Source organism: Cnephaeus nilssonii (genome assembly GCF_951640355.1).
Source record: "Cnephaeus nilssonii genome assembly, chromosome: 11".
Lineage (NCBI taxonomy): Eukaryota > Metazoa > Chordata > Mammalia > Chiroptera > Vespertilionidae > Cnephaeus > Cnephaeus nilssonii.
The window spans coordinates 21,644,737-21,669,842 of record NC_137082.1 but is presented as its reverse complement, the minus strand read 5'-3'; the positions used below and the strand labels follow the sequence as shown (position 1 = coordinate 21,669,842).

Below are 25,106 nucleotides of genomic sequence, written 5' to 3'. Positions count from 1 at the left end.
AGAAACAGCAATCCTAAATGACTCACTAGACCAGATGGAATTAATTGACATCTTCAGAATATTTCATCCCAAAGCCACAGAATATACATTCTTCTCAAGTGCACATGGGTCATTTTCAAAGATAGACCATATATTGGGTCACAGGCAAAGTGTCTTCAAATTCAAGAAGATAGAAATCATATCAAGCATCTTCTCAGATCACAGTGGCATAAAACTGGAAATCAACTACAATAAGAACAATCCAAAAAAATCAAACACATGGAAACTGAATAGCATGCTATTAAACAATGACTGGGTTACCAGAAAGATCAAGAAGAAATAAAAAACATCATGGCAATCAACAACAATGAAAACACAATACTCCAAAATATATGGGACACAGTGAAAGCAGTCTTGAGAGGTAAGTTCATAGCTCTACAAACCTACTGCAAAAAACAAAAAACAATGGTAATAAATTACATAACTCTACAACTCAAAGAGTTAGAAAGAGAGCAACAAGAAAAGCCCAGTGTAAGCAGAAGGAAGGAAATAATAAAGATCAGAGCGGAGATAAACGACATAGAGACCAAAAAAACAATACAAAAGATCAACAAAACCAAGAGCTGGTTCTTTTAAAGGATAAACAAGATTGATGAACCTCTAGCCAGACTCACCAAGAAGCAAAGAGAGAGGACCCAAATAAACAAAATAAAAAATGAAAGAGGAGAAATAACAACAGACCCCACCGAAATACAAAGGATTGTTAAAAAATTCTATGAACAACTCTATTTCAACAAACTGGACAACCTGGAGGAAATGGACATATTCCTAGAAAAATACAACCTTCCAAAACTCAATCAGGAAGAATCTAAACATCTCAATAGGCCAATAACTATGGAAGTAATTGAAGCAGTCATCAAAAAGCTTCCAGCAAACAAAAGCCCAGGGCCAGACGGCTTCACAGGAGAGTTTTACCAAACATTCAAGGAAGAACTAAAACCTATCCTCCTCAGACTCTTCCAAAAAATTTAAGAGGAAGGAACACATCCAAGCTCATTCTATGAAGCCAGCATCACCCTAATACCAAAACCAGATAAAGACAACACAATGAAAGAAAATTACAGGCCAATATCCCTCATGAACATAGATGCCAAAATCCTCAACAAAATTCTAGCAAATTGGATCCAGCAGTACATCAGAAAGATCATACACCATGACCAAGTAGGATTTATCCCAGGGATGCAAGGATGGTACAATATCCGCATGTCAATAAACGTGATACATCACATAAACAAATTGAGAGATAAAAACCACGTAGTCCTATCTATTGATGCAGAAAAAACATTTGACAAAATTCAACACCCTTTCTTGATAAAAACTCTCAGCAAGGTGGGAATAGAAGGATCATACCTCAACATAATAAAAGCCATATATGACAAACCCACAGCCAACATCATACTCAATGGGCAAAAACTAAAACCATTTCCCCTAAGAACAGGTATGAGACAGGGATGCCCACTCTCACCACTCCTGTTTGACATAGTACTGGAAGTATTAGCCATTGCGATTAGACAAGAAGAAGAAATAAAAGGCATCCAAATTGGAAAAGAAGAAGTAAAACTGTCCTTATTCACAGATGACATGATATTGTACATAAAAAACCCTAAAGACTCCATCAAAAAATTATTAGACTTAATAAATGAATTCGGCAATGTAGCAGGATACAAAATTAACACCAAGAAATCTATGGCATTTCTATACACCAATAGTGAACTTACAGAAAGAGAGACTAAAAAAGCAATCCCATTTACCATTGCACCAAAAAAAATTAAGATACCTAGGAATAGACTTAACTAAGGAGGTAAAAGACCTATATGCGGAAAACTACAGGACACTAAAAAAAAAGAGATAGAGGAAGACATAAACAGATGGAAGAACATACCATGTTCATGGATTGGTAGAATCAACATCATTAAAATGTCCATACTACCCAAAGCAATCTATAGATTCAATGCACTCCCCATTAAAATACCAACGACATATTTCACAAACCTAGAAAGAACTCTCCAAAAATTCATCTGGAATAAAAAAGGTCCCCGAATAGCCACAGCAATCCTGAGAAAGAAGAACAAAGTAGGTGGGATCTCAATACCAGATTTCAAGCTGTATTACAAAGCCACTGTTCTCAAAACAGCTTGGTACTGGCACAAGAACAGACATATAAACTAGTGGAATAGAATAGAGAACCCAGATATCGACCCAAACCACTATGCTCAATTAATATTTGACAAAGGAGGCATGAACATACAATGGAGTCAAGATAGTTTCTTCAATAAATGGTGTTGGGAAAATTGGACAGATACATGCAAAAAAATGAAACTAGATCACCAACTTACACCATACACAAAAATAAACTCAAAATGGATAAAGGACTTAAACATAAGACAGGAAACCATAAAAATACTAGAGGAATCCACAGGCAGAGAAATTTCAGACATATGCCGAAGCAATTTCTTCACTGATACCACTCCTAGGGCAATAGAAACTAAAGAGAAAATAAACAAATGGGACTGCATCAAAATAAAAAGCTTTTGCACAGAAAAGAAACCATCAAGAAAACAACAAGAAATCCCACTGTATGGGAGAACATATTTGCAAATGCTATCACTGATAAAGGTTTAATCTCCAACATCTACAGGCCACTTATGCAACTTAATAAAAGGAAGATAATGATCCAATAAGAAAATGGGCAACGGACCTAAATAGAAACTTTTCGAAAGAAGACAGAAGGAAGGCCAAGAGACACACGAAAACATGCTCAAAGTCACTAATTATCTGAGAGATGCAAATTAAAACGATAATGTGGTACCATCTCACACCTGTCAGAATGGCTATCATCAACAAATCAACAAATGACAAGTGTTGGCAAGGATGCGGGAAAAAGGAACCCTCATGCACTGCTGGTGGGAATGCAGACTGGTGCAGCCACTGTGGAGAACAGTATGGAGTTTCCTAAAAAAACTAAAAATGGAACTTCCATTTGACCCAGTAATCCCACTTCTAGGAATATATCCCAAGAAACTAGAAACACCAATCAGAAAGGACATATGCACCCCTATGTTCATAGCAGCACAATTCACCATAGCTAAGATTTGGTAACAGCCTAAATGCCCATCAGCAGATGAGTGGATTAGAAAACTATGGTACATCTACACAATGGAATACTACGCTGCTATAAAAAAGAAGGAATTCTTACCATTTGCAGCAGCATGGATGAACCTGGAGAGCATTATGTTAAGTGAAATAAGCCAGGCAATGAAAGAAAAATACCACATGATCTCACTCATTTATGGAAAATAAAGAACATTATAACCTGATGAACAAAAAGATAGATACAGAGGCAGTAAAGCACCGAACAGACTGTGAAATTACAGCGGGAAGGCTGGGGAGTGTTGGGGAGAGGGGGGAAAGAGATCAATGGAAGGACTTGTATGCATGCATAAGCACACCAATGGACACAAGACACTGGGGGGGGGGGGGAGATGAGAGCACGTGATAGGGGGTAGGGGAGGCTGGGGGAAGGTCAATGGGGGGAAAAAAGCGAGATATATGTACTACTATATGTAATACTTTAAACAATAAAATAAAATAAAAAACACACATTTCATTCTTTACAATTGGAGACACATGGATTGGTTGCCCCCCTAATGTGCCGGGTGATTGAACCTGAAACCCAGGCACATGTCCTGACGGGGAATTGAAGCCATAATGCTCTAACCAAAACCGCCAGGGCTTTATTTTTCTTTTATTATTAAAAAAAGTTACAAATAATTATTTGATCTTACACACCTTGCTTAAGTAGAACACATATAACACAGCACACCAATTGTCGAATAAATGTGGATTCAATGCATCCACCAAGTCAGCCCTGTGGATTGTCTGTTCTTTAGAAGCACAATAAACTTGGAGAGGGCTTACCAAACTCAAAATTCTAGGTCAACCTGCTCTTGTGGTGGACTCTACTGCAACTGGATTTTAGTATTACCCTGAATATAGCCAGTCCTTTGGACCAGCACCTTGACCTGAAGCAATTGGTGGAGGAATAAAACGATAACATGACCTGGCTTTAGTCAACATCTATATGAATTTGCTTTGATATAAGGCTTCTGTTTCCAATATAACATTTTGGTCGCACACTATTGGCTGGTTCTTAAAACACTTTAGTCCAATTTACCTTGGTGTTTTCCAAACTTCACCGAACTCCAGTGAAATTTGTAATTTTTACTACAAGGTTGAGGAGCCCGTTGTCTATGATCTGGAACCATTTCCCAATCGGTTCATTTCTTTCTGTTATACAGTATTTGCCCACTTAGAAGACAGCTTCAGATTATCTGGCAAATTCCGTGCAGATGGGCCAGTTGGAGTGAGCATGGACAACGTGTGAACTCACATCTCCCACTTCCACATTTTCCAGTCCCTAAGGCTGGGATCCCCAAATCACCTGAAGCACCTGGCCTAGAGGCCACGCCCTCCTCCTTGCCCCACGAGGCCTGGGGGGTGGTGTCTGCTTCCTTTTGCTCCTCCCAGGCGTTCGCTCCTCGTCCCACTCTGGTCGCGAGGCCATTTCCAGCACCTTCACGCCCTGGCTCCGCCCCCTCCCGCTCCCCAACGTCCTTGGCGTCGGGCTCGAGCCTGCGCCTGCGCGTGCGCCCTGGGGCCGAAGTCGGGGCGCGCGGTGGCCGGAACGCGGAGAGTGGCGGGCGGTACAGCCAATGGGAGGCGGCTATGGCTAGCGGCTGTGAGGCGGGGCCTGCGCGGGTGTTAGGTTCGCGCGAGGCGTGACCTAGTTGACAGGCTGTGAGGTGCTGCTGTGGCGGAGTCCGCGGGGCTGAGGCGGGTGGGAGCCGAAGCCGAGCGCGGGCTGAGGGAGGAGGGCGGCGACTGGAGAGCTTGCGAGCGGCGTGGGACCCGGAGCCTTTTTCACTTTTTCCCTCCCGAGTGCCCCCTCCCAACCCTCCCACTCCACACCACCCTGTTTGCCCGTGAGCCTGGGGAACTTGCAGCTCAAAGCCAGCCACCCCCACGGCAACATGTACCCCAGCAACAAGAAGAAAAAGGTGTGGAGAGAGGAGAAAGGTAACGGCCTGCCGAGTCCTGGGGTGCGGGTGGGGGTGGATAAGGGGTGGGGGCGGGGGTCAGGGCTGTGTGTGCCGCGGTGCCCTCCGCCCGAGCTCCCGCCTCGCGCACGCCCGGCCGGTGTCGCCTCCCTCGTGTGTCCGTGTGTACACACCCGCGCTCCCACCGGCGTGCACGCGCCGCCCCCGGGCACCTGCCGCTCGCGCACGTGTGGGCGCACGCCCCTCGCTGCCGCCCGCTGCGCCCAGTCACCTCCCCGGACGGGGCTGCCTGAGCCTCACCCGCGGCGTGGCACCCGCTCCACGCCGCCGTCCCCGGGCCCGGCACAACTTCCCTTGGTCCCCCACCCGGGCTCCACACTCCTGCTGGGACTTTCGCACGCCCGGCCGGCGTGTCCCACGGACACGTGCCCGCCGGCGGACACACCCGCCGCGGCCGCTATTGCGCCTCTGCTCCCCCTCATTCCGGCGCTCTTCGCCACTGCCTACCACTCCCTCGGTGTGCAGGGTGTCCCCACCTTCGGGCGCAGATCCCTTCTCTTGGTCCCCCACTTTTGCACCGCAGGGTGCCTGGAAACCTGGAACTCTTCGGGGGAAACCTCAGCCAGCGTCTTGTCCGTGAGGATGAGTGCCATCAGAGACGTCTAAGTGGGCTTTTCTCGGCGCGGGGTGTTTCTCAGCATTCCTCCCCCATTCGTAGTGTGAAGTGGCTCAGAGTAAGGCTGTGAGACTGATGTCACTTTCTGTGAATGAACCCACCCGACTTCCGAGCATGTCAAGGCTTCTCCAAATCCCTGAAAGTGGCACCGATTTCCGTAAGGCACACAAGTGTGCCTGCCACCCAACTCTCTCCTCTCCTCTTCTGTTTTCTCTCCTATCTCTGGCATTGTAGTTAGATAATATTCTAAGGTAAAACTTGAAACTCTGGAGGTTTTTTCTTTCTTCTTTTCACTCCTTTTTATTCTTTAGCTTTTTTTTTTACAGAAATGAAGCGAAAAATACTTACATTGCTATCTGCTGAGATATACTAAACCGGTGTATGGTGTGAGGTCGAGTGAGGGTAGTGCACATCCCTCCTAAGTATCCCATCTTCTTTATAAAAGAAGGGTATGGAGTGACTAGGTTGAAAGTTGATTTCCTTGATAATAGTTCTCTAAAACCTATAGATTTTTATTGCAAGTCCTGGCCTCTGTAAACACCTAGGCAAATAGTGGAAAAGAAATGAATGTGGGAAAAGGATCCTCTCTATAGGGGCTACTTCAAACAATGTACAAGAAAAGGGATGAAAAGGGAATTTTTTTTCCCAATAACTACTGGGAAGATTTCACATAACAACTGAACAACTGGTTAAAATGGTTTTTAAGGTATTAATAGAGTAGGTTGTATGTCATTTAATTATGTTTTAATGATTATGATCATATATAGAACTAAAAATTCTGTTGTCGCAAAACAAATGCTGTTGAAAATAATAGCCTGATATATAAAGTAGTGTGAAATAATTGTTTTGTTTTTGCAGTAGCAATTACTTTACTTTCAACAAGGATTTACTTTGTAAGCATTGAAAAATCATTTATACCCATTTTTATTGATAGTCTTGAAATGTTAGCTTTGTATTATTGATAATAATGAAGGCAAAATAATGAAAGATATGGAGATTGATTTTAATACATGAATCATTAATGAAATTATAGTGATTACTTAAGAACTATTTTTTCTGTCATAATAGACAATGTTCCTGAATAATGATATTATAATTCTTCCTTCATTTAACATCTACACAGTTGAACTGTGATAAGCAGGTTTTTTAGAATCTTCAATGTCTTAATTCTTAGTTTGCTACTAATTATAAGAGAAAATATAACCAAATTAATATTTTCTAAATAAAGAAGCACACGCACAATTAAGGAAGGCATTTAACAAAATATATTTATCTTGTCCAAACTATCCTATTTTTGCCTGAAGTTTAATATTAAAGGGAAAACTTATTGAAGACTTTAATATATGTCTCTGTCTTATTAGGATGTATATTTTTGAATAGTTAATATTTTAAAAATACATATTATATCATTAAGAAGGAGCTAAGGATTTTCAGTACAGTAGTTAGTATTAAAGAGGCTGATGGAATTCATTACCTTTTTCCATTTATTGCACTGGAGAGGATGGTATCATATTTTTGGAGCTGTTATTTAAATCTAAAGGCTTACCCACCTCATTGAAATGTCAAGGCATTGTATAAACATTTTAACTCAGTATACCATCTACTAAGTAGGTCTGCCTACTTATATGCTTAACAAAGAAAGGATATATTGCAAAGGTGAAGCATTCTTTAAGGAAAAGTTTTGTGTAATACCAAAGAAACTATTTAGTATATGTATGTAGCTTTCGGTGTGTCTCATTGTTTAAACAAATAACTAAGGAGTTCTCCACATATGTTAACTAGATGTTGTTGATCTAGTATTTTGAATCCTAATTCAAAACTACTTAATGTGTGTTATAATTTCAAGTACTGAAACTTAAATTATCTCATTGTTTTATCTTATTGTCTTATTATATAGAAGATTATATAGATCTTGTTTTGTTCTAAGTGTCCACACTTAAACTTTTAAATAAATGCAGTGACAAAGACTAGGTTGCATTCCCATATGTACCTTCTGACACTTATTAAAACTACAATTGCTTCATATATTTCAACCTGATTAGTGTTGTTTCCATATTAGTGATCTAAGCTTTTTTAGTAGTGCTTTGATAAGTTCTAGTCATCCCTTTTCCTGTTGTGTGATTATTTAAATTTACTATCCCCTTCAAGCTTCCTATTCCATCAAGACCCCATCCTCCTTCTAAACAGATGATATTGCCTTTTTTTTTTTTTTAATAAGAGAAACTTTATTTAGGAGGCCGTAGAGGTAGAAGTGAATTTTAGAAGAAATGGGCTCAGGAAACAAGTTTCAGCAAAAGAAGGGCCTTTGGAACTTAGGAGACAGAGACGGGGGGGGGGGGGGGGGGGGGGAGAAGGGAAGAGAGAGAGAGAGACAGAGACACTGGGTCTTTAGAGAAGAGAGGAGAGGTTTGGGTGGAAAGGGAGAGGGAGAGAGAATGAATGAATGAGTGAGCATGTTGCAAGCCCTGGAGAAAGATGGCATTGGGGAAAGGCCTGGGCGTGCTCTGTAGAACTGCCAGAAGTTGCCTTTTAATTCATGGAGAAAATACATGTCATATAACATAAACAACTGCATAGTATTATTTGTCTCTTTCTTCACAGGTTCTTTGTCTTTTCAGCTTTGTTTCTATCTTAAAGCACTTTTCTTCTCTGTTTCTAAGATTAACCCCTCTGTACTGTCACATCGCCTGAATTCTTTGAGATCTTGTGCTATCATTTATTTCCTTTCGGGTATGTTTAGTTTCTGAGTGTCTTCAGGTTCCTCTCCTCAGCCTGTATGAATGCTCAAGTATCTTCTACTCTAAAGTAGCCTTCCTTTTGATATCATTGTAAATAATCTGGTTATTAATTAACAGAAAAGGAACAAAGGGAAGGCCAGATAATATAGGCATACCATTTATGCCAGGTAGCTGAAGGTCTGTTCTACTCGGACTGGACAAAGGAAAAATAGATGTATACTTAGTAAGGTCTGGGTGACATAGGGAAGGTACTCAGTCACCCCTGTGAACATGTAATTGGCCAGAATAGGTGTGGCTATTGCAAACTTGGGAAAATTTGATATACATGCCATATAACATGAACAACTGCTTCTGAACAAAGGAGCTCTCTCTCTTGCGCACTTGGCTACTGGCTCTCTAGTCACAGGTGCACTCCATTGCATTTGCCCACATGGCTCACAGCCATGTAGACCCCACACACAATGGATTGATGGACTACAACTAGTCTGATACTACACTGGACCAAACTCCACCATGGAATGGAAACTCTGGACACTGGCTTTGCTTTTAGCTCTACTGAATTCCCAGTTGTACCACTTCCAAGACTGGTTTAAGGGAAATGGGACTTTGCAAGCCAAAGGATGTAATTCCATGCAAATAGAGCTTTCTGCTATAGTTCATCATCCCTTGGAGGCCTCCGGAAATTCTTATTCCAATGGTACCCCAAGAACCCCACTCTCACTAGCAAAGGAGAAGGGCAATCCATGCAATTCTCCCATAAAACTTTCATCTTGGAGTTTGCTATTTTCATTTATTTTTCTCATTCTCTCATAGCCTCTTGGATCCCAGTTATACTCTAATAAAACTGGTTTTCTAAAGTCATTCTGTAATAACAATGGTGATGGTATTAATATAAAATAGTTACTGTTTGAGTCCTACTCATTACTTTTCTAGGTACTTTACATGGGATCTCATTTAATTCTAACAACAACACTCTGGGGTATTATACTCTAGGGTCAAGCACTTTGAACACCATATTCATGGATTTGAACCCTAGGTGTAGTGCTTTCTGTCTTAGGTAAATTATTTAACCTCTCTATTTTAGTTGCCTCATTTGTAAGTTGAGAATAATACCTACCAACCTATCTCAAAAGGAAACTGAGACATAAGGAGCTTAAGTAACCCAAGATCACATAGATTTGCATGATTTGGCATTAGAACCCAGACCATTTTGTTCACCACTTTATTCTTTTTTCAGTGCTTTGAGTGATGCATTTGATAAAACCAATGATTTATTATTTTTTATTCTTTCTGATCTTCCTGTAGCAATTGGTAATAGCTCTTCTCTTCTCCATATTAAAACTCTTGGCTGGTTTCCACATCACTGGGACCTTGATTCACCATGTGCCCCAAGTGACATCTAAACTTCATTTCATTATTTTATCTCCCCCCCCGCCCTTTTTTTTTTTTTTTTTTTTTTTAGCTTTGCTCTCCTTCCTTCACTTTCTGCAGGACTAGAAGTTTAGGTTATAATTTCCAAAATCTCTAGCTAGACCTCTCTCCTGAGTTCCAGATTCTTGATTTCAACTTGAATGCCCTTTAGGTATCTTAAATCAATAGTGTTGACCCTTGAGTATTGTAGTATTGTGATTTGAATATATCCATCTGATTAAAATATGGCTTTTGTTGCTGTTGTGGTTTTTTCTACTTATGTGGCTGAAGACAAGCAACTTCTAGGAGTGGGGAAAAATATTGGCTCCCTGTTTCTTGTTCACTTGTGTTTACATTAATACTTTCTGCAGTTTATTTCTTTGGAATAATTTTTCAAAGTGATTATTTTGTGTTAGATTATCTAATGCTAGATACTATCCTTAAATCCATTACCTAAAGTTTAATACCTTGTAATATGCTGAAAGAAAATTGGAGAGGGAAAATACAAACTTTGGTAAAGTATGTGATATAAGACAGCTGACTTACAGAATGAGTGAGGATGCCAGTGTCAGTTTTTATATTGACTAGTAGTAATTTTTAATTTCTTCCTTATTTCTTTAGGTTAAAAATATAAATATAATTATATACATTTTTTTCCTTGTATCCTAGTGGATAATTTTTTTTAAAATTACTTTATTGATTAAGGTATCACATATTTGTCATCAACCCCCTCCCCCCCCGTTCCCTTCCCAAACCTCCCCACACGCATGTCCCCCTCCCCCTGTTGTCCGTGATCACTGGTTAGGCTCATATGCAAGCACACAAGTCCTTTGGTTGATCTATCTCCCTTGTCCCCACCCTCTCCTACCTTCCCTCTGAGGTCTGACAGTCTGATCAATGCTGTTCTTGTTCTTCAGTCTATGTTGTTCATCTTTTCCCCTAGATGAGTGAGCTCATGTGATACTAGGAATACACTTATAGGAACCGAAAATGAGACAAGCAATAATAGTTATGCTGAGAGGCAAATGAATCAGTCTATAGTGAGTTTCTTTCTGGGCCAACAGTTCTTTTGAGTCCCGGTTTCTATGTCCAACAGTTGTTTATGTGTTCATAACAGCAATGATATTTCAGTTCTGGATGGTGGACAAATGGTGGTATTGCAGGTCCGACCCTCTCTGGTTTGGTCCTGGGCAATCTGCAGTGACGCATACCTGCTGACTGCTAGTATGGCAAGGCATCGTCAGCGTCTTCCATCTCTAGGCTGTTTCTCTTCTGACTTCATGGCTGGAGCAGTCCTGTCAATTCCTCTCTGTTGCAGGAATCCACATGGTCTCGGAGTTGTTTTCTGAAAATATACAAACATATTCTCGACCAAAAGTTAATAAAGGAATATTTTCTATAAATTTGACTTGCGATCCTTTTTCATTTTTTTGCCCAAATGATTTTCCTTTGGCTTGTTTTGACACCATGTATGTTTTACCTGGGTGACTTGCTGTTAGCATTACAAATGAAAGTTAATTTTCTAAAGTAAAAATTTTCTAGATGTAATTTATTTGCAGGATATTTTTCCTTACATGATATTCTTCTACTATCCCCCCTTTTTTGGTTTAAATATTGGGAGGCTTTTGTAAATTTTATGCTGTAATCTTGATAGCTTTTAAATTTTACTTTTTTGCACTAAAATGTGACTGCTTTAGGTTCATTATATGTTACACAATTTTACCATGAGATGAACTACCAATAAAAATTTTAGTTAACACTTTAGTAACAGCTTTTTTGTCCAGTACAATTGATTTTTCTAGAGTACTTGCTTATTTTGATTGGCCAATTTAAATTAGTCTGAAAACTTGACTACTATTTTACTGTCAAATTTAATACTCTAACAACCATCTTGTTTTACCCTGTAATTATTAGTGGAGAGGATTATTTGCCTTCTTGAGTAGGCCCTGAGCATTCCTGGTGCTAGGCTGGATTTAGATATCCTAGACCCCAGTTCCGCGGATCATGGGTGCAAGACATCTCTATCAAGTCTTGTTGCAATGAGAGGGCATCTGCTGTCGGCCAAGTCTCTGTTACCTGGGTCCCGATTTGAGCTGGGCATGTGAAGCTGAGCAGCCATGGGGGCAGAAGATCTCCTTCAGCAGGGGTGAGAGTTCAGGCCCCTGCAAACTTGGGGGGGTGAAGGTCTGTGCCCCACCTCTGTTGACCCCCCAAGTTTTCTCCTGATGGCTCCTATGCGACTGTGCCTGTCTTAGGTTGTTCCTTCCCTGAGGAATCTTACCCGTCTCTGGCTAACCAGCCATCCTCCGGGGCCAAGCAGGGTGATGTGAGGTTTAGTTCTGTCTCCTTGGTCGCCTATGCCCCCATGGCCTCCACGCTCAGCACCTGCCCTGGGATCCCCTCGCCTGCTGGCAGGGTCCCAGCACTGATCACATATCTTGTGGAACCCAGGTTTCTTCTCCAAGGAGGCCCAGCTCACCCCACTGGGCGAGAGACAGATCCATGGTACCAACCATCACGAGGTTTCAACCTTGGCATGAACAGAAGCTCAGGCAACAGCTGTGGACAATTGGATTGTGAGAAGCAGGTCCCTCTTGGCCAAAAGGGCAAGAGGGGCCAATTTAGAATGCTCAGGTGCCTTCCCAGGGGGCCCTCTACACAGTGGAATGGATTAAACCCTTTCATGTCCTTTTTAAATTGCTGCCAGACATTCAAAGAATTAGTTTGTAAGTTTGTTTGGGGTAATTATATAATATGCTGTTGTAATTCTAAAATATCTAGAGATGTGTTACGTTTGTCTCCAAGCACCAAACAGATGATTTCCCCCTCCCCCTCCCCCCCATGGGCGTGAGGAACTATTATAAGTAATGGGGGTGATCCAAATCTGGGAAAAATTTTCATGACAGTGTAGAATAATATCATGTAAGGATATTCTTTGTTCTAGTCCATGGCAATACCCTTTCAAACTGGCTGTCTATTTCTTTTTGTATAGACAAGGTCTTAGTTACATTTTCTGCACTTCTACCGCGGGCAAGTAGTGATAGTAGTGACACCCTTTCTTTGGTGTCCACACAAGCCAGAAACCTCTCTTTAATTTTACACACAAAGGGGCATTGTTTTGATTTTGTGTCATACAAAAGGGAAGCTGGGTGGAGACCCCTGTGTATTTATACTTTCTTGCCCCACCCATGGACCTCCTGGATGACCAAGGTGTTTGGTATTATTGGTAACTACATTAGTCAGGGGATCAGCCCACATGAGTGGTCTTACCCATGAAGAGTCAGGAGAATAAGTCCAAAATACTTACCCTCTTGTCCCGGGTAAAATTACCTTACATCTGATGATTGCTAGCATGGCTGGAAAGGCGTTCTCGTGCATTCTTGGGTTTCTGGTTACCGCACAATTTCTTCCCTGAGGTTTGACATTCTGATTGATGTTTCTCTGTTTCTGGATCTATTTTTCCCCCCATCAGTTTATGTTGTTCATTATATTCCACAAATGAGTGAGATCATGTGATATTTATCTTTCTCTGCCTGGCTTATTTCACTAAGCATAATGTTCTCCATCTCCATCCATATTGTTGCAAATGGTAAGAGCTCCTTCTTTTTTACCGCAGCGTAGTATTCCATTGTGTAGATGTACCACAGTTTTTTAATCCACTCATCTGCTGATGGGCACTTAGGCTGTTTCCAAATCTTAGCTATGGTGAATTGTGCTGCTATGAACATAGGGGTGCAATCCTTTCTGATTGATGTTTCCAGTTTCTTAGGATATATTCCTAGAAGAGGGATCACTGGGTCAAATGGGAGTTCTATTTTTAGTTTTTTAAGGAAACTCCATACTGTTCTCCACAGTGGCTACACCAGTCTGCATTCCCACCAGCAGTGCACGAGGGTTCCTTTTTCTCCACATCCTTGCCAGCACTTGTCATTTGTTGACTTGTTGATAATGGCCATTCTGACAGGTGTGAGATGGTACCGCATTGTTGTTTTGATTTGCATCTCTCTGATGATTAGTGATTTAGAGCAGGTTTTCATATGTCTCTTGGCCTTCCTTCTGTCTTCTTTCAAAAAGTGGCCCATCTGCAGCCGTGCGTGGAGTGCTTGCCTCGTTGCTGCAGTTACAAAGCAAGCATTCCACCAGCTGCTCACGCTGCCGCTCCACCCTGGGACTGGGGGACTCCAGCAGGGCTGAGTGGACTGGGTGCCGCCATCTTGTGGCTATGGGCACCTCCATCTTTGTGATGGAGTGATGGTTAATTTGCATATTACCCTTTCATTAGATAGGCTAGTACTTAGTAACTAAACTTGATGATTTCAAAATCTGAGTTTAAATGTCAACAGAACTTAAATTAAATGGATGTAAATGAAAAAATTTCCACCTTCAATTTTGAACGATAGCCTTGCTGGGTATTCTTGGATTCAGTCCCTTGTTTTGCATCACTTTGTATATTTCATTCCATTCCTTTCTGGCCTGGTGTGTTTCTGTTGAGAAATCAGTTGATATTCTGATAGGAGATCCCTTGTAGGTAACTTTCTGTCTCTCTCTTGCAGCCTTTAAGATTCTTGCTTTGTCGTTGGTGTTCGTCAATTTAATTATGATGTGTCTTGATGTCGGTCTTTTGGGGTTCAACTTGTTTGGGACTCTGTATGCTTCTTGGACTTGGATAGTTTTTTTCTTGCCAATATCAGGGAAATTTTCTGTCATTATTTCTTCCAACAGATTTTCTAGTCCTTGCTTCTCTTCCTCTCCTTCTTTTATCCCTATTATTCGAATATTGTTTCGTTTTTTGTCGTCCCAAAGCTCCCTTAGGCTCTCCTCTTGCTTTTTAAGTCTTCTTTCCAGTTGCTGCTGAGTTTGTGTGTTTTTTCCTACCTTGTCTTCTAATTCGCTGATGCGGTCCTTAGCCTCTTCTACTCTACTCTTTAAGCCTTCCATTGTGTTCTTTATTGCAGCTATGTCGTTCTTCATCTCCTCTTGGTTTCTTTTCATGCTGGTGACGTTTTCATTAAGCTCCTTATAGTTCTCATTGTGTGTATTTGTCATCCATCCGTTTAAACGTCCTTATAACGAATGCTCTGAATTCTTTCTCTGTTAAGCTGCTAGCCTCAAGTTCATTTAACTCCCTTTCTGGTGATTCTTCTTGTTCCTTCCTTTGAGAATTTCCTTTCTGTCTCCCCATGTTTTCCTGTAATGTTTTAATTGAAGTTCCAATTGCTTTGCTACCCAGGATCTTTTGGTGATGGTGCTACTGGTATAATCTCTCAGTTTTCCTGGGCTTGGTAATCTAGTGTAGTTCCCTACTTGAACTATTTGGGTTCTCTTGATGTAGGCCTGCGAGTTTGAGAGGCACAACTGCAGTGTCTAGAAGTCAGCAGTCGTGGAGGGTAGTATTCCAATTTTTCTGTCTTGCACCCTTTTTCCAGGAGATCTCTGCCCTTCCCAGCTGCAAATTGTCTCACCAGCTGCTTCTCCTTCGCCAATTCCGTGGATAATTTTTTGTACCTTCTGGGATATGCATAATTAAATTTGAATATTAGTGGTCTACTTTATAGGATAAAGGTTTAACTGTTGAGCATGGTATACAAGTTCCTATACATTTTTGTTTTAACTTTTGTTTGAAGCTACTTTTCACTTCAGTGGTCACTTCCCTTTTCATAGTATATCTTGCAGCTTCATTAAACTATTCTTATCTTTGTTTACATTATTCTTTATTCTGAAATATCCTTTTTACCTCTTCATGATAAAATTCTGCCTGTTTGGAACCAACATACACATCACCTCTTTTGGGGAGCTTTTCTTGAGAAGGCAGTACAGTATAGTGGCAAATTGTATAGGCTATAGTTTCTAATGGAGATATCTGACTGGATTTTCATGGGAAGTTCTCTTGCTTAGGACAGATTATTGAACTTTGATGTGCTTTATTTCCCTATCTGAAAATAGAGATACTAATTCTAGTTGTTGAGTTGTTGAGATGATTATTTCAGTAAAATTATATACGTGAAGTACCTGACACACGGTGAATTCTTTACAAATGACACCATTATTATCAATTTTAAGATGCATTTAAAAATATTTTAATCTTGTAATCAAGATATATATTTAAAGTATTATTTATATCACTGCCAGATAGGTGTTATTAAATTAAAAGTGCACTTTTGTTGATGGCATCTTCAAATTAAAATATCTTGGTGACTGCCTTTCTTGTGCTCTTAGCATCCTATCTAATAAAAGAGTAATATGCAAATTGACCGTCACTCCAAGACACAAGATGGCCGCCCCCATGTGGCCAAAGATGGCTGCCCCCATGTGGACACAAGATGGCCACCACAAGATGGCTGGCAGGAGAGGGCAGTTGTGGGCAGTTGGGGGTGACCAGGCCAGCAGAGGAGGGAAGTTGGGGGAGACCAGGCCAGCAAGGGAGGGCAGTTGGCGGGGACCCAGGTCTGCAGGGGAGGACAGTTGTGGGCGATCAGGCAAGGAGGGAGGGCAGTTAGAGGTGACCGGGCCAGCAGAGGAGGGCAGTTAGAGGTGACCGGGCCAGCAGAGGAGGGCAGTTGGGGGGGAACAGGATTTCAGGGGAGGGCAGTTGGGGGGACAGGCCTGCAGGGGAGGGCAGTTGGGGGGGACCAGGCCTGCATTGGAGGGCAGTTGTGGGGGGGACCAGGTCTGCAGTGGAGGGCAGTTTGGGGAAACCAGGCCTGCAGGGGAGGGCAGTTGAGGGGGACCAGAACTGTAGGGGAGGGAAGTTGAGGGGGACCAGGACAGCAGGGGAGGGCAGTTGGGGGGAACCAGCCTGCAGGGGAGGGCAGTAGGGGGGCAGGCCTGCAGGGGAGGGCAGTTGTGGGGGGACCAGGCCTGCAGGGGAGGACTGTTGGAGGGGGGTGGATCCAGGCGTGCAGGGGAGGGCAGTGAGGGGTGACCCGGCCAGCAGGGGAGGGCAGTTAGGGACAATCAGGCCGGTCGGGGAGCAGTTAGGCATCGATCAGGCAGGCAGTGGAGTGGTTAGGGGGTGATCAGGCTGGCAGGCAGAAGCAGTTAGGGGCAATCAGGCAGAGGCAGGCAAGTGGTTGGGAGCCATCAGACCTGGATTGTGAGAGGGATGTCTCAGATTGGAGAGGGTGAAGGCTGGGCTGAGGGACACCCCCCCCCCCATTCACGAATTTCATGCACCAGGCCTCTAGTTTATACATAACTATTTTAGGATTTAGTGTTTTATTTATGCAGCTCTTATTTTGTCTCATCCATTTCCTCTTTTTTGTCTTGTAAACTTCTCAAGGTCAAGGATCTCCTTTGTATTTGCAATGTGTAAACATATCACCTGGTACACAGTAGACTGTCAATAGATGTTGATTGGAAGAGTTTCCTTATTTTTCTTCCTGCTGATACAGTGTTAATTTAACATCTTTTAACACTACAAAGTAGAGTCATTAGATTTGCATTTTGGTGTTTCTCAAGCCCACATTGATTCTTTTGGTAGTTTAGCATGGTTAATATTTAAGTTATAAAATAATTCCTGATCTTAAAAGTTAAATACAAATGGAAGTTCTGCTTTTATTTTGCAAGAACGCTTACTGAAGATGACCCTAGAGGAAAGACGCAAAGAATACATAAGGGACTATGTTCCCCTGAACACTATTCTATCGTGGAAGGAGGAAGTGAAGGGCAAGAGCCAAAATAATGGTAAGTTTCTCAGAATATTTTTCAGGTAGATACATTACTGTTGCCTTTTTTTTTTTATGACTTCTGCAGGACAATTTTTGGGAAAAATGAATAACAGGCATTCAATAAAGAGATGACAGTTTTGCTATTTTAAATCATTGTCAGTTGTCATTTAGTTATTTTTAACAATCTATTACATATTATTTAAATTTAGAAAATTATTTTTAATTTTTTTTTTTTTAATCCTAACCCTAACCTTAACCCTAATCATTCTAAAATACACCACGATTATATTATGGTACTCCTTTATGGGTACTTTAAAAAAATTATTTTGCAGTAGTTTTTAGAGCAAATGATATTAGAGATATGGTGTGGCCCTTTGAGTTTGTTTTGATTAAGTTTATTTATATTGGATTTCTTCAATTTTATTTTAAGGATTGGATATATTTCAAAGACAGTTCATCAAAAAGAATAGAGAAAAACCAAATAACATTTCACATAATTTTAGAGAAGAGTATACAGGGTGTCCCTAAAAAATGTATATACACTTTAATAGCTGATAGCTCAATTTTGAAAATGAAATGCATTTTTATAAACACTGCCTTTATAATTATTCAAAGTGTGTTTATACATTTTTTTGAGAGGGAACTCTATTTTGTGTGGTCTGGCATTATGTCTACATATAAAGTATTTGTATGACAAATTTACTCTTTCTCAAACTTGTTATTATTTAGAGTCTAGATTGTTTGAGGGAAAATGTGTGTATTAGAATATAAATGAAATTTTTAGTATTACAAAGGTTCATGGAATAAAATTCTAAAAACAACATAATAAATTTAGTGTATATTTAATATGTTTATCTCTGAATTAACATTTATTGGTGTTTATGGTCTGGATGTCAAGTTTAAAAGAATAGGGTGCTTTTTAGGATATGTAACAGTTGAGAAACAAAGGTAATTTTAAGAAAGGATATTGGAGCATGCTGATTTCACAGATTGTTGTCTTTGATGGAACTATACAGGATATTATGGCCCAGAATAAGAAGACTAGCATGGAGTTTCTATGGACAAAATCTGTGGGAAGTAGCAGCCAAATTAAGCTTTAGAACCTGTGAAGAAAACACATTGACCTGAGAGTTTGGGGCTTTAGACAGAATTTTGTTTTTCTAGGAAGGCAAATCATGTGGGTTCTTTTAGACCTTTCTCTGCCTGGAAAAGTGTGCCCTTGGGCAAGTGGGTAGTGTGTTTACCCCTAGTTCTAATGGGAGTCATTAGCTGATTGGGATGTATAGATCTGACCTCCTTGCCCAGTGTCTTAAGTAAATGCAAGTTATTTTAATAATAGTCTAATCAAGGCATCATTGAAAGAGTAGGTAGAGCTGTGTAATGAAAAGAATACAGAGCTAGAGATCAAAAGGACAGAATTCTGGGCCTTCTCTGACCTAGGGCTATGTGCCTCTTAATGTTTGGGTCTCAATTATTTATTTTGTTTATATGAAGCTAGTATCGAATACTTCAGCTTTACTTTTTATGCTAATAAACCTCTCTTTTTCCAGTGCTTCATTCATCTGGTTTTCTTTCTTGGTCACAGTTTTAGCTGGTCAGTTTTCTAAGGATGCAGTACATGGTGTTCTTTTAAAGAAAATTTTGACTCTTGAGATAGAGGTAGATTCCTGTTGCTGCCACAATTGACAAAGCAGTAGTGAAACCCAGGCTGCATTGCCCAAGGTTGGCTTAGCTCACCTCTGCAAAGAGGCTTGGCCTGTATGTTGGCTGCTTCTACTTGAACATTCAGCATGTAACAGTGTAGGGTTGAACTGGGTTATTAAGAACTCAGTGTTGGATGTTTTTAGAGACACTACACACCAAAATATGTCCCCCAATCAGATAAGATACATTGAGTAACATCTGACATTGTTATTCCCAAACAAGATCCAGTGTATTTATTTAATCCTATTTCCCAATAGGAGTGTTATAAGTGACTTACAGCTGCTCTATGTATTTCAGTTTTTTTCCTTCATGCTTTTTGAAAATGACAGGCCTTCATGGGGAACTAGGTGATATGATCAAAATTGTATTTCTATTAAATAGTGCTTTATTCCCTTCATTAAATGTTACTTGCTCCTCTCTGTTGTGATGTAGAAATTGGTGACTGGCCCCTTCTTTTTTCATGAAACATAATGGCTCATTCTACATGTAATATCTGTTAATTTCTTTATATAATATATACTAGAGGCCTGATGCATGAAATTTGTGCAAGGGTAGACCTGCCTTCCCCCAGCTGCTGGCTTCGAGGCCCCGTGGCCCCGGCCCTGTGGCCTGCCCATACCCGCCTTGGCCTGGCACTGCCCCTGTCCACCGCCACACACCCCTGGCTCCCTGGTTCCGCGGAGCTCCCCCCCTTGCCCCCCAAATGATTGCCCGCCGGCTGGTGGCCTGGGCCTCCCTCTGCGGGGCCATCATGCGGTGATGGCAGGCCTGGCACCAGTGCGTGTCATAGTGTGGTCATCTATTCAGTCAATTTGCGTATTACATCTTTATTATTATAGATGTTTTCTAAGTGCTTTCTTCTAGTGTTATGTATCTAGTCTTAGATAACTAAAATATTGGTCAAAAATTTTAGTATTTTTACAGTTTGAAAGATCTTTGAAAAATATAAATTCAAAAAAATCAAAGGGCAATTATAAATATAGTTATATTTTGAAACGTTTAAGCTTATGAATTAACTGCTTATAAATGTATATGTATATGTGTAGGTATTGATATTTGTAGCTTTATTTTTTAAATAAGAGATTTAAAACTAAGTTTTAAAAGAAGATAATTTATAATTCTTTGTCACATAGTTTCTTTTAAATTTAGTAGTTTATTATTATCTTTGTTTTTATAGAAGTTCATTTGGTCTTGATATTTATAATTACATAGAAACTTCTAAGCTGTTGTTTTAAATTTTTTTTTTACTTTGCTCAGTTTTTTTTTTTTTACTTTAATTAACTGCTTCTTGTTATATTGTAGTAGAAAGTTTAAAAAGGAGTGGAGAGACTGAATATGTTACTCATATTTTGACTTTAATCTGTCCTAATAAAAGGAAACCAAAAATTGCAAAACAATATAAGATCAATGTTTGTGTAGAAAGGAGGAAGCAAGTAGATAATACAGGGTGGGGCAAAAGTATGGAAAATAATCCTATATAATAAAACCTTAATGAGCAAATTGACCGAACGGCAAAATGACCAGTTGCTATGACATGCACTGACCACCAGGGGGCAGATGCTCAATGTAGGAGCTGCCCCCTAGTGGTTAGTGTAATCCTACAGGGGGAGTGCCGCTCAGCCAGAAGCCGGGATCACAGCTGGCGAGTGCCTCTGCTGCAGGTGGCTGGTAAGGAGCGAGGGGTCCCAGACCGCAAGAGCCCTGGACTGGGGAGATCGGGCCTAACCCAGCAGGCGGACATCTCCCAAGGGGTCCTGGACTGCGAGAAGGCACCCCCCCCAGTGCACTGGGCCTCTAGTAATTAACACATTGTGGACCAGTAGTTTTTTTAAAAAATATATTTCTATTGATTTCAGAGAGGAAGTGAGAGGGAGAGAGAGAGAGAAACATCAATGATCAGAGAGAATCATTGATTTGTTGCTTCTTGCATGCCCCCTACTGGGGATTGAGCCCGCAACCCAGTCATGTGCCCTTGACTGGAATCGAACTCGGGACCCTTCAGTTCGCAGGCCGACGCTCTATCCCCTGAGCCAAACAAGCTAGGGCATGGACCAGTAGTTTTATTGCTAGCTTTACCAGTGGCCAGATAAGTTTCTATTGAACGAGTACAAAAAACGTTTTACATAAATGTTAAAGGTGTGCTTTAAAATTAAATATCCATTGCATTTTGAAGTTATTTATTACATATTCTTACAAGCTAATATCTTTTTAAAGTATGATACTTTGTAAAACACTGTAATATGAAGCAAGAGTTCTCATGATCCGTCTGCAATGTGTTAATAAATAATAATATAAGAATAAACCGTGTTTCGCTTACTGACACCTGTAAACCTGCTTTTACCGCAATGTATGTTCACATTGACATACTACTTTGGTAGTATTGGAAAGCTATGGATCAGAAATGGTAAGTAATGGGAGATGATTACTAAAACAGAAATCCATTTGTGTATTATTCATGTTCATATTTATCAATACTATTAGTAAATCTCTGGAATTATATGCTTCTAATTACTTTTTCCTCTGTATTAGCAATTATGTAATAATTCTCTTTTGTCAGTTGCTTTGTTGTAGGGAATTTAAAAATTCTCAGCCCTTCTATTATATTGTGTCTCTAGCACCTGGAATAGTGCTTCATGAATAGGTAGGCTCAATTAGTATGTTATATAAGAATATCTCAGAGGTTAACAGTCTACAAAGGGCAGTTCTTTTTTTCCAAATTTTTTTCAAACTTTAAAATGAGCATTTAAAAACATATACAAACTAGGGGCCCGATGCACGAAATTTGTGCAAGAGTAGGCCTTCCTTCCCCTGGCTGCCGGCACCCGCTTCTCTCTGGCACCCAGGACCCAGGCATCCCTGACAGCACCAGCTTCGTCTGGAAGGTTGTCCGGTCTAATTAGCATATTGCACTTTTATTATTATACATAGAGAGTATATTGAAGCTTTACGCACCCATTACTCAGTTTCAATAGTTAATATGTGGCTAATTTTATTTCACCTATACCAAAGCTCTCTGTACCTTTCTCCAGACTATTTTGAAACAATTCCTGTACATCATCACTTTTATTTATAAATATATCTATGTATGCATATGTATATATTTCTAAAAGATAGGGGCACATTTTAATTGTTTTACTATAACCACCATACTATTATAACACCTAAAATTAATAATTCTTTAATATAATACAGTATCTAATTAGTGTTCATATTTTCCTACTGTGTCATAAAGCGTTTTGCTTTCTTTGTATAGTTGGTTTGCTTGAGTCAAGATCTAAACAAGGTCCACATATTGTACTTCCTAAGTCTCTTTTATTCTACAATTTCTTTTTTCTCTGTCCTTTCCCTGCTTTGTAATTTATTTAATGAATAAAGTAGGTTGTTTGTCTTATAGAATTTTTTACATTTTGCATTTTGCTGACTGCATCTTTGTGGTGTCATTTAACATGTTCCTCTTTCCCCTGTGTTTCTTATGAGCTGGTAAATACAGAGGCTTATCAGACTTGAGTTTAATTATTTGAAATAATACATTATAGGTTGTTGTACTTTCTTTCCTGTAATATTAGAAGGCGCATAATGTCTGGTTCTCTCTCTCTGTGGTGATAAAACTGACCATTAGTTGAAGTATTATCAGGCTAATTCATCCATTGTAAAGCTCCCTATCAACTTTTCACCTAAATTACTTTAGTAGCCATTAATGATCATTATTTTTAGGGATTATAAAATAATGTTATTTTAATATTATTCATTTTTCATTTATTAGTTGAACTTATATAAAGAAATTTTTTGAATCAAGTTTTTTTGTTTTTATGCATCACAGTTTATACAAAAAAAGGAAGAATAAATGCTAGATTTCTTCTTTCTTACCAGTTTTCAGAGTGAGTTGGTTCTCTGAAATTTAAAATGACTAAACAGAAAAATTGTATTAAAAACAGGATGGAACTCATTAGGGATAAAAAAATATGGAGAGGAATGTTTTCTGTTTAATCATTTGATATTAATTCCTTTTTATATTTTCATACTCAGTTTGAACACTATAATTTAAAAGTAAAATAATCTGTAGACACAGAAGACTCAGAGCAAAACACCCCAGCTTCACCTTACTAATTTTTCTCAGCTTTCAGTTCTCAGTTTGCAACCCTTGCATTCTCTCTGAAGTCTTCTCTACACTCTTACTGTGGAACAGATTCCTTTTTTATATGTTTTCATAGAGCCATGTTCCTTTTCCTGGAACATTATATCAATTTATTTGTATGTACTTAATCTAAGGATTATCTAATCATGGTCAATCTCCTTATCAGATTGTGATTAGCAAGCATAGTGCTTGATGCACAGTAGATATTCAGGAAATATTGCTGTGTGAATTGAACAAATGATAAATTATTTGCCTGATGGTATATTCATGTATTTATTTACTTTCTTTTCAAAGTTTCATGTGGAAATGATAGGCTTAGAAATTAAACCAGATGCTTTTTAGTGTAGGTAACAAATACTTTAAATCTCTGTGATATAAGGTCAGTTTTATTAAGTTTTGAAAGTCAGATAGCTCGGTGATAAATTTCAATAAAGATTTTACTGAACTATTACATAGGTAAGTTGAGACAAATATGAGAATTCATGTGTTATATGTATTCATCAGCATTGTATATTATTATTGACTAGTAACCCTGCACACGAATCTGTGCACCAGTAGCTCTCTGCGTTGCGCGCCCTCTGCCGAGGTTGTTCGCGGCCCAGAGGCCCATCTGCAGCCGTGCGTGGAGTGCTTGCCTCGTTGCTGTGGTGACAAGGCAAGCATTCCACCAGGCTGCTCATGCTGCCGCTCCACCCTGGGACTGGGGGACTCCAGCAGGGCTGAGTGGACTGGGCGCCGCCATCTTGTGGCTATGGGCGCCTCCATCTTTGTGATGGAGTGATGGTTAATTTGCATATTACCCTTTTATTAGATAGGCTAGTACTTAGTAACTAAACTTGATGATTTCAAAATCTGAGTTTAAATGTCAACAGAACTTAAATTAAATGGATGTAAATGAAAAAATTTAAGCCTGTTAGAGAATAATATTTTTTTAAATATATTTTTATGGATTTCAGAGAGGAAGGGAGAGGGAGAGAGAGAGAAACATCAGTGATGAGAGAATCATTGATCAGCTGCCTTCTGCATGCCCCACACTGGGGATCGAGCTGGCAACCCAGGCATGTGCCCTTACCGTGACCTCCTGGTTCATAGGTTGATGCTCAACCACTGAGCCATGTTGGCCAGGCTATTACAATATTTTGAAGTGTTGAAAAACCTTAAAGTATTGCCATTCTAAATGCGTTTACTTGGGCATTATTGTGTCTTGACATGTAAAGCAACTGTTAAAAATTATTTTAATGTTATATCCTCTTAAAGCCCTTTACTGAGGTAGTTGGTTTGCTTCCAAAAAGAACTTTGCTACAAAGAATTTGTTTCTCCTTGGAAGAATTAAGCTACATAGCCTAAATAACTTGTAAGATATTTGACAATAAATGGCATTTACCATTAAAGATTTTTGTGTAATGATATTCTATGTGAAGATGTGAGCACTGGTTTAGTCAGACATTTGTTAACTTTTAAAATGGAGAATTCTTGATTTACTACATAGTTTTGTCCTCTGCTTTTATTTCACTCAGTCTTTTTAACTTCTTTCCAAGATTATTTTAACAACTTATAAATAAGTTTTATTGTGCATCGTAGTTTTTACTACTAAGAGCTGTGCAGGGAGCCCACCGCAACCCTCGCTCCTCAGCCACAGCCCCTTGTCCAGCTCTGGTTCTGAGACAGGGGGCACTTAGC

At 40.0% G+C, this 25,106-nt stretch overlaps 1 protein-coding gene across 5 annotated transcripts in view; it reads left to right on the top strand.

The window, feature by feature from the left end:
• Window positions 1-4,911: 4,911 nt before the first annotated feature.
• MACROD2 (mono-ADP ribosylhydrolase 2) overlaps window positions 4,912-25,106 on the top strand; it is a gene marked incomplete at its 3' end in the record, with an annotated part of 1,993,251 nt that continues 1,973,056 nt past the window's right edge. For all 5 annotated transcript variants that reach the window (XM_079784766.1, XM_079784764.1, XM_079784768.1 and 2 more), the window contains exons 1-2: window positions 4,912-5,115; window positions 17,487-17,603. In XM_079784766.1, coding sequence (XP_079640892.1) covers window positions 5,070-5,115; window positions 17,487-17,603 — 163 coding nt within the window. In that variant the 5' untranslated portion in view covers window positions 4,912-5,069. The remainder of the gene's footprint in view (window positions 5,116-17,486; window positions 17,604-25,106) is intronic.